Here is a 10720-nt window from a genome sequence, read left to right on the forward strand (position 1 = left end):
TCTGTCAGGGAAAGGCATGATCATGCAGAAACATCTAAAACCAAAAAGGTAAGCAAAATTGAATTAAGTATTGTTGGCTGCACCGATTTGTTTTGGTGTTCTGATTATATATTTGATTATCGCATCTTCCAGTGTATAAAGTGCACCCAAAAGCCTTGATTTTCTTCCAAAGATGACCCTGCACCTTATATGCCGGTGCACCTTATATGTGAAGTCCTATTGAGTCAAACAGGTCTTGCAACTACTGTCAGCAACCACAGACTCCATTTCCCCCCTGTAGAAGAAGTCATGCGTAACCCTAGCCTATACTGTAGCGCCTTATAATATTATATATATCTTATATTTGGAGGGGCGGCCTGGTCGTCGAGTGGTTAGCACATCGGCTTCACAGTGCAGAGGTTCGCGTCCCGGTTCGGCCTTCCTGTGTGGAGTTTGCATGTTCTCCCCGGACCCGCGTGGGTTTTCTCTGGGTCGTCCGGTTTCCTCCCACATTCCAAAAACATGCATGGCAGGCAGATTGACCACTCCAAATTGTCCCTAGGTGTGAGTGTGAGAGTGACTGTTGTATGTCTTTGTGTGCCCTGCGATTGGCTGGCAACCAATTCAGGGTGTCCCCCGCCCGAAGACAGCTGAGATAGGCTACGGAAAATGAGATGAGAGATGAGATGAGAGATGTCTTATATTTGGAAAATTTTGTCTTTCTATATTCTATTTAGAAAACTTTTTCATTCATTGAAGGTGAGCCTTATAATCCTGTGCACCTCATATACCAGAAAATATGGCACTATATAAAGTTGGCAATGTCATTTTTTGTGTGTGTGTGTGTAGTGCTGCCACCACAAGCGGATATTGGTGGACCAGAAAGGAGTGCTCTCATGGTGTGCTTAACCAGACTGAATATTGTTGTCCAAATATGTATTTAAAGACAATATGAAATCACAGAAGTTATATGAAATTTTGGATTGATAAACATATTAAACTATCTCAATGTCCAGAATTTGACTACCGTCTGTGGTTTTTGCAAATACAGCAGACCCAAAAGGGGTGGTATTTGTGCTTGACGTAATCAATATGCCAACATACAAACAGAAGAGTGTTTTGGTTTATATTATAATACAGAGGAAGCACGGCTTACTTTGACAATGTTTCTAACTGGAACAAATTATAGCACTTTATATTACACAAGGCGGCATGAGACGGAGCCCTGCAGCAATAATGAAACATTTGCAAACTGATGTCTCCCTAAGAAGGGGTTTCTAATTGCGTATAGGTGCCACATCAGCAGCAAAGCACTTTAAATAGAGAGGCTCAGACAGCATAAATGACACTCATCTGGAAGGCACACAACCATGAAGCCAAACAGCTGTAGTTCTTTCTTGAATCATTCAACACAAACAGGTCTGGCAGAAATGAGCTCCAGTCAAACCTAATTTAGTTTGAAAATGACAGAGGAGTTGACGAGAACCAATTACGGCATAAAGAAGTTACTTAGACTTGAGTCATAGACCAATGTCAATGAGAATAAAGTATTAAATGGACTCTTGTAATTAAATAAAACAAGCACTCTGTTTTTTTAAACATAAATAATGCACAAGAGACCCAGGACAATAGACTTATCTGAACTAAAATAATATACCGTATTTTCTGGTGTACAAGGCGCACCGGAGTATAAGGCGCATCCCCAATGAATGGTGTATTTTCAAACTTTTTTCCATATTTAAGGCGTGCCGGAGTATAAGGCACACCTTCAATGAATGAAAAACATTTTCCAAATATAATATATAAATATAAAGTTTTACAAATAAGGCACAGCACATTATAAGGCGCTACATCAGATGCTGAGGATATGCACTACGTACTTATTCGATAGAGGGAAATGGAGTCGGTGGCTGCTAACAGTACCTGCGAGACCTGCCTCAGGCGCACCTGCCTAAGGTCATCTTTTAAAGAAAATCATTGCTTTGGGCACGCCTTACACACCGGAAAATACGATAATAACAAAATACAAAAAAGTAATCATTTCATTTTAGATTTTAGGTCCTGCTCTGTATACAATCGTGCTGAACTAAAAATGCAAAAGGCAACGTTTTTTAGGTAGTGATCAAACATCAGAATTGTAGAAAGTGCAGGAGATTAACAAATACCTGCACCAAGTGGGATGAGTTCTGCCCACGTGTATATTAGTGGCACTGTAGAAATTCGTCTTTCTGCCCCCTTGATGCCATTAAAACCCTGATGCGCCCTACTTGCGGCTCTGAGCTCGTCCTTCAGACCGCAGTGCACCGCCTTGTCGAAATGGCCCAATGGCCCCCACAGCATTTTCCACCAGCATACCTCCCCTGAGGAGACCAAAGGGCTGCACTTGGTATGCTCCTCGGCCCACTGAAGCGGTTTCACTTTCAAATCATGGTGGGGCGAGCGTGGCAAATCCACACCAGGATGAATGAGAAAATGGCTGTGGTAGCAATGCTAAGTGGTGATATATGCTGTAATGAGATATGGGTCTTTATCTGTATGTTTGTTGAACACACGCCAAATTCTTTCAGGTAATTTGTCACAGGCGGCAGCTCCAGACGAAAGCTAGCCTCCCCGGGGGAATTCAGTGACATACCCATGTCCCCATTGCAAGTATGGAGGTGCTCGCCGGTGGCCTGGAGGTTGGGAAAATACACTTCTCATCAATACCCTCCTGAGAGGCCAGCCTTCAAGCTTTGCAGTTAGCGCAGACAAATGACCGATCTCCAGTCATGTGGTGGTCCCTTCCCAACGGGCTCACCTCGCTTGTCTCCGAATTTCATTTCAGTGAACAATGTGCTATTGTGTGCCAGCATTATCACGCTAAGTATGGTCATTGGCTAGAATAAACAGATGCTATCAAGCACCTATGTTCGTGTTTGTGTGTGTATGCATGTGTGTGGGCATATCAGGAAATTGAAAGTCATTTTGCAGGCGCTAATGACAACGGCGAGCAGCAATACAAACATTTTAAGCAGGTGATTCACTGGCTGGATGGTGAAAAAGACACTACATTCACTACATAAATACAGAATGTTTTGGAAAGACTTTTCTTCCCTCCTCCTTGCTGCATACAAATTGTGTCAGCCAAAGTTTGTCTGTTCACTTTGACTTTTTAGAAACCTCAAAGTGGACGTAATATTTAAAAGTGCCCTTTTAATAGCAGAAATAGTTATACAAATAATTGGGCCACTGGAGTGTGCGTATCAATCCATCCATCGATTTTCACATACGTTTATCCTCACAATGGTTGCGAGCATGTTGAAGTCCACCCAAGCTGTCTTCTGGCAAACCCTGAAATGGTTGCCAGACAATGGCAGGGCAGCCATCAACGAACAACCAGTCGTACTCACAATCAAAACATAGGACAATTTAGCCTGTTCCATGAACTTGCTATTCAGGGTTTTGGAAATTTGGGAGAAAACCAGAGTACCCAGAGAAAACCCACGAAAGGAAGAGGCGAACATGCAAACCCCACACCAGTAGGCCAGTATTGAAACCTGTACCTCTGCAATGTGAGGTCGATGTGCTAACCAGTTCACTTGTCCACTCATTCAGCCATTTTCCGATCCATATATCCTTGCAAGGGTCATGGGGGGTGCAGGAACTATCCCAGCGCTCTTTGGGCAGTAGGTGGGGGACACCCTGAACCGGTTGCCGGCTAATCGCAGGCCACACAAAGAAGAACAACCAACCACGCTCACACTCACACTGAGGGACAATTTGGAGTGTTCAAACCGCCTGCCATGCATATTTTTGGAATGCGGTAAGAAACAGGAATTTTCTTTTCCTTTCGGCTTTTCCCTTCAAGGGGTCGCCAGAGCAAATCAGTGTCCTCCATCTTTAGAGGTTTGATCCACATGTTTGTTTTGGCCAAGCTTTTATGTCGGATGCCCTTCCTGACACAACCAGGGAAAACCCACGCAGGCGCAGGGAAAACTTTCGAACTCCACACAGAAGGCAGGCCAGAGTCTGAATTGAACCCTGCACTTTTGCGCTGTGAGCTGGATGTGCTCACCAGTTGTCTTGTCTACCAATCAAGTGTAAATTTGACGACAATGTGTTTTCTGGGCAGCCTGGTAGTCGAGCGGTTAGTACGCCGGCTTGACAGTCCAGAGGTCGCAAGTTCAAGACCATGTCCCGCCTCCCTGTGTGGAGTTTTCATGGACCCGTGTGGTTTTTTTCCAGTCCCTTCAGTTTGCTCCCACGTTCCAAAAACATGCATAGCAGGATGATTGAACACTCAAAATGTTGGTGTGAGTGTGAGAGTGAATGGTTGTTTGTCTTTGTGTGCCCTGTGAGTGGCTGGCAACCAATTCAGGCTGTCCCCCGCCTCGTGCTGGAAGATGGCTGGGATAGGCTCCAACACCCCTGGAAACCTAATGAGAAATAAGTGGTACGGATAATGGACAGCCGGATGGATGTCTTTTCTGCCCATTTCTGAAAATGTGCACATGAGCAAGTCCTTCTGAATTTTGTCAAAAGGGAGGACCATGATTAAGCTCAGTTAATTTGCATTGCAAACCCAAAATGTAAGCAAAAAAAAACTGTTACGTGGCAGAATAGATAGCATGTTAACAGCGAGCGCTTCTGTTCGCGAAACATCTTGAAATGTCTGGTTAAGTTACAGACTTGGGCGGATTGCTTGGGATGATTAATCATAATTTTTCCCTCAAGATAAATTAAATCAAAATGTTAGGAACACTTTAATTCATCACATTGCAGCTAAGCACGTCATAATCAACACTCACCCTGGAGTGGGGGTCAGTCAATAACAAGAAATTGAGATGTCTAGGCATTCGCATAAACCAACGCACCTTCAAGGAAAGCGACATGACTGTTTTGGCTAAATTAATACATCTGAGACAAGGTCAAAATGGAACGGACATCAACTTGAGGCTACCACAACATGTCTAGTTGTTTAAAAAAATGCACATTTGGATCATTATGGGAAAAAGGACTTAGAATCGTTCTGCAGTGTCGGCGGCAGCAACAGCTTATAACACTCCAAATATCCTTTTGTGCATGTGTGTGTGTGTGTGTCCTCTGAAATGGACAGCGGCCATCAGCTCCGACCCCTTATACTTTTCTTATGCTCTAACTAAAATTGAATATGGCAATTTTAAAACCTCAGAAGCACGACATTGTGATAGGAGTGTCATCGATTATGAATCCCTTTGTTTTTAAGCCTCCAGCAGAGGGCAAACTAACACAACGCGTGAGTGCATCCAAACAATCTGTCAATAGGAAGGTGTGTTATCTCTGGTCCATGACATTCTGTCCACAGTGGTACATCCAACCTGTATGTGACATGGGAAGTGAATGGGAAAATTTTAATGAAAATTTACATTTTTTTATCCTTGAAGAATTTTGCCACAGACACACTGCATGTTGTTTCGGGTGCTGCCTTCACAATTTGATATACAGTGAGACCTCAACTTACAAACACCTCAACTTACAAACTTTTTGTCTTACAAACGTCAAATTTATGAAAATTAAACCTTATAATAAGCACTATTTTCATAATACACACCCACCACGGCTGGCGGAGTGATCTTCGGCGGAAGCACACGACCAAACAGCACCAGAGGTTAAGTTACCAACAGTCCTTATGGAAGGTGACTCTCCTTCCATAAGCCAAAATAATAACCATCAAAAAGGTAAATAAAACTTTATTTTACAGCACAGTTTATTTCTTTAATTATAGTCGTCATGTAATGCGCCTCTCTTTCCAAACAGCAATTCCCTTTGACCTTCGACCTTCAACGCCATTCCATCAAGCCATAATTGACCATCACAAATGTAAAGTGACTTTATGATACAATGCAGTGTATTTCTTTCATTACAATACAATAGCACATTTATTATACATAGAATAAGGTATGTTGTGTGTAGTTTTAGGGCTTATTTAGTTGAAAAGTATATTTTATGGAAACCCGGGAACGGATTATTCCCATTTTAATGGTTTCCTATGGGATTTTTTTTTTTTTTTTGAGATACACACTTTTCGCCTTACACACTCTGTCTGGGAACCAATTAAGTTCGTAAGTTGAGGTCTCACTGTACTTTAATCTTGATGTCTTGACTGCTTTTGTCTTCAACCTGGTGTACTTTGATGAACATATGTCACTGACACCTTAATTTTGTTAATAAACTTAAGTCATTCACTGCCAGATGATGTGCAAATATGTGTGCACTCCAGTGCCAGGGTTTTTGTCATTTTCAGTCAAATTGACCACAGACTATTGAGTTGTAGGACAACACAAACATTCAATGCAGCATAAGAAACCCGAGACTCTCTTCTTTCATCAGAAAAAAAGTTTATGTCAGGCTTATTCGGTTCTAGAGTTATCTGCAGTGGAAGTGGGAGCGGCTGTAAAAAAGGCAAATGCCCCCTCGTGGCAAGGAAAAACATTGCCAGACATCTGACAGGAATTGATCCGCACCCCCCTCCCCCGCTGCAAGAAAAAACTAAACCCAAATGGCTCCACGTCATGCTTTTCAATTCCGGAATAAATTCAGGAATGGCAGTGTATGTATGGTACAGAAAATGACAGATATTCTTTTTCAAACGTGTCTAAACTAAAGAAAAGTGTGAAGCATGAACTAAGAGTAATTTGTGGGCAAAGGTGCCCTCGGGAGGAAGACGGGCTTGTGATGATTTGACTTCCACGGATTCAACAAAGAGAAGAGTTTCATGCACTGACACATTTTCTTTTCTCCTTTCACTGAACCCAATAATTGACATGTCTGTTTAAGTTGGATTTTTCAAGCAAGTTTCTTGGAAGCGGCATTATGGGAGTACTATTGCTTGGCCGTGACGGCATGAAAGAAAAAAAATCAGCTTGTGCTTTTCCACTGAGGGCAAGAAATCTGTTCAGTTTATCTTGGCATCACACACCACCGTGATCAATAATGACAAAGTTGTAAATGACAGCTTTTTTTGCCCAGTGACAACAAGTGTTCCAGCGTGATCTGAATGGTGCAGATACATCTTGTCTATATTTTTCCTTTAATTGCCATTTTATCTCACCCAGTTTTCAATTTTCAACACGGCTATGCGGGTGAGGTACAGGCAAAAGGCAAGGCACATCCTGGACTGGCAACATAACAGAATAACAAATAAAACAATAATTGGAGCCTGTACAATTTCAACTCAATTGTGGGCGCCATCAAGCTTTCCCTTCAGAGGGGCCGAGACATCTGTAAAAATCATTGAAAATATTTTTATATTTTCAATGATTTTTACAGATGTCACATCATATTGTGTAAACACATTTGGCCGTTTGTTGATATATTTATATGAGGTCATCCATCCATACATTATTCCATGATCCATATTATCGACTTGTGTGAGCCGTCACGGATTCTAGCTGACTTTTGGGCACAAGAGGTGTACACCCTGGACGGGTTCCTAGTCAAATTCAGGGCATATATACACAAACAAGCTTTCACACCTAAGGTCAATAAATCGAAGAGGAAATCTGGCAGGAAGTAGAAGTACCCAGCAAGAATTTACAGAAGCAAAGGGAGAATAGACAAAGTCCATATTACGCTTGGGGCTGGGTTTGAACTGGAAACCTCAGAACTGTGCTGCTTATTGTATACAATAAAAAAAACAAATTATTTGACACAAACAAAATATGTAAAAAATATGTTAAAAAGTGGAGAGAAAAACCGCCGCTTTGGGGAGTTTTTCTGGCCAAAATTACACCAAAACTATTTAGCAAGAAATAGAGCACCTACATTTGTATTGCTTTAACTCATTCACTGCCATTCCTGAATTTATCTGGGAATTGAAAAGCATGACGTGGAGCACTATTCACAAATTTTGGGGGGTTTTGGTTTTTCTTGCGGAGGGTGCTGATAAAGGGCTGGTCAGACCCCTGCCAATGTTTTCCCTTCCTGGAGGGGGCAGCATTTTGCTTTGGTACAGTCGGTCCCATTTCAAGCTTAGATAACTCCAGACGCATATAACTTGTGAATTAACTTTTTTTCTGATGAAAGAAGAGTATCAGGTTTCTTATGGTGCATTGAATGTTTATGTAGTCCTAAAACTCAATATTTTGTGGGTCCTGCAATTTGAGTTAAAACAACAAAAACCCTGGCATTGGAGTGGACACATTTTTGCACATCGTCTGGCAGTGGATGAGTTAATGGGCCAAAGATTTGATGGGTTTTGAATTTGACGGACTTGATTTACATTACAATGATCCTCGAATGCATATTTTGTGAAGTGAGGGAGGAACCCTGCAGCCTACAAGGACAAATATGAGAAGAACGTGCAGCGGTAAACGCAGAGTGAAACCCAGAATCTTTGACTGCGAGGCAGACGTCATGACCACCGACACCCTTCCGACCACCTGCATTGCTCATCTGGTGCTTTCTGTCACAGTGTGTGATAGAAACAATCGGGCGAGTACGACACTATTAGGGGAACTTGTATTGAGAAAATGCGAGACAACGCAGCGTTTAGAAAATGTTAGGTCGTCTGTTTCTGTTAACGCAAAAGGAAAAGGTATCTCAAGAGTAGCAATTACATACACGTCGACGTCGCGTCGCACATTGGAGTCCGTCAACACGAGTGGCATTACCTTTTCCCCCTTGACAGACGTCCGTCGATAGTTGCCAGCACCCGCGGACGAGTTCATCTTCCCACCGAGTCTCCAAGTGAACAACCGAAGGTAACTTCGCCCTGCAAGGAGCGTGCAAGTGAAGCCGGCACACTGGAATGAACGCACACTTTCTTTCCTTCCAAGTGGTTTCAATCGAACGCTGGTAAATGCAGCAATGGGATGAGCTGAAAATGCTGCCCACCTGTAGCTCTCGCTTCTTCCGATTGGTAAATCGCTACGAGCTGGAACTCCTCTCTCTCTCTCTCTCTCTCTCTCTCTCTCTCTCTCTCTCTCTCTCTCTCTCTCTCTCTCTCTCTCTCTCTCTCTCTCTCTCTCTCTCTCTCTCTCTCTCTCTCTCTCTCTCTCTCTCTCTCTCTCTCTCTCTCTCTGTCTCTCTGTCTCTTCCCCCCTCCCCCCCCGCCTGCACTTTTTCTATTTTTTTTATAACCTGCAGATAACTGGCTGCAGAAATCACGTTGTAAAGCTGGCTGGAAAAAGACTGTGTCCCCACCTCCCTAACTTAAAAAAATCGCAAGATGGTGCGATGGCACCGGAAATATATCACCCTGTAAATAATTTTCCAATAAATTGGAAATACAGTGAGACCTCAACTTACAAACACCTCAACTTACAAACTTTTCGTCTTACAAACGTCAAATTTCTGAAAATTAAACCTTATAATAAGCACTATTTTCATAATACACACCCACCACGGCTAGCGGAGTGATCTTCGGCGGAAGCACACGACCGAACAGCACCAGAGGTTAAGTTACCAACAGTCCTTATGGAAGGTGACTCTCCTTCCACTTTATTTTACAGCACAGTTTATTTCTTTAATTACAGTCGTCGTGTAATGTGCTCACTTTCCAAACAGCAATTCCCTTTGACCTTCGACCTCCAACGCCATTCCATCAAGCCATAAATGACCATCACAAATGTAAATAAAGTGACTTTATGATACAATGCAGTGTATTTCTTTCATTACAATACAATAGCACATTTATTATACATCGAATAAGGTATGTTGTGTGTAGTTTTAAGACTTATTTAGTTGAAAAGTATATTTTATGGAAACCCGGGAACGGATTATTCCCATTTTAATGGTTTCCCATGGGATTTTTTTTTTTTTTTGAGATACACACTTTTCGCCTTACACACTCTGTCTGGGAACCAATTGAGTTCATAAGTTGAGGTCTCACTGTACATGTTATTAATGCAAGTGATTGACTCTCGCAAAGCTAACCTAGACTGTATCTTTGCATGGTTTGCAATTTATGGAAGCCCCCACAATAAAGCATTTTGAAAACAGCTTCGCACCACTCAAGAAAGCCATGGTTAACCTTCACCCAGTGGTGGGCCGTCAGGGCCAGCAAGGCCTTCTCTGCTGGCCTAACATAATCAGACATCATTATCATAATTATAATAAAAGTCAATTTCATTAAAAAAGTATTTATTCTAAATACATATATAATTATTCTACATACTGTTTTCTTGATGTTATATTATATCCATTTGGTTATGCTCCTTTCAGTGTTGTAGTTTTAGGTCAGAGTTTTTAATCCAATCAGAATTCAGCTAGTTTGTGTCGCCAGGCTGTATGAAATCTGACCGACGCCTTCAGAATCAACAGTGAGGCCGTCTGTGCGCTGTACATGAACGGGCACATGTAGTTGATATACAGTTGCGATAGCCAATCAGATCAAGAGTTGGCACAGTAAGGCCAGCTAGAGGGCCTCGCGTTGAACATGACGTACGCGTCCTGTGATTGGAGACTCACTTTACCTCAGCCCTCAGCGGAGGCAGCGCTATGCAAATCAACCAAGCTGACAACAGATCAGACCCGGAAACTTTAGCAGAAAAACCAAGTATATCTACTCGCTTTTTTAACCCACAATACCTGAAGGAGAGGACAACTCAGATTTGGTAGCAGATATACTCGCAAGGCCATTCTCAAGACGGACCTTTCAGGAGAAGCTAGACCTTGAGAGAGGAGGCCGGCCGACCCCCGAGCTAGCTAACCTGTACCAGGCGGGGAAAGGGTTTGTGTTGAGCGGTCATTCTCGGCCTTAAAGCGAATTAAAACATACGCC

At 42.5% G+C, this 10720-nt stretch overlaps 1 protein-coding gene across 1 annotated transcript in view; it reads right to left on the bottom strand.

Moving 5' to 3' along the window:
• dpp6b (dipeptidyl peptidase like 6b) overlaps positions 1 to 8746 on the bottom strand; it is a 131574-nt gene extending 122828 nt beyond the window's left edge. Inside the window, exon 1 of the mRNA XM_089008775.1 lies at positions 8610 to 8746. Coding sequence (XP_088864901.1) covers positions 8610 to 8666 — 57 coding nt within the window. The 5' untranslated portion in view covers positions 8667 to 8746. The remainder of the gene's footprint in view (positions 1 to 8609) is intronic.
• Between the last annotated feature and the right edge of the window lie 1974 nt (positions 8747 to 10720).

This window comes from Hippocampus bargibanti, linkage group LG11, assembly GCF_051943395.1.
Source record: "Hippocampus bargibanti isolate YZ-2025 linkage group LG11, ASM5194339v1, whole genome shotgun sequence".
Taxonomy (NCBI): domain Eukaryota; kingdom Metazoa; phylum Chordata; class Actinopteri; order Syngnathiformes; family Syngnathidae; genus Hippocampus; species Hippocampus bargibanti.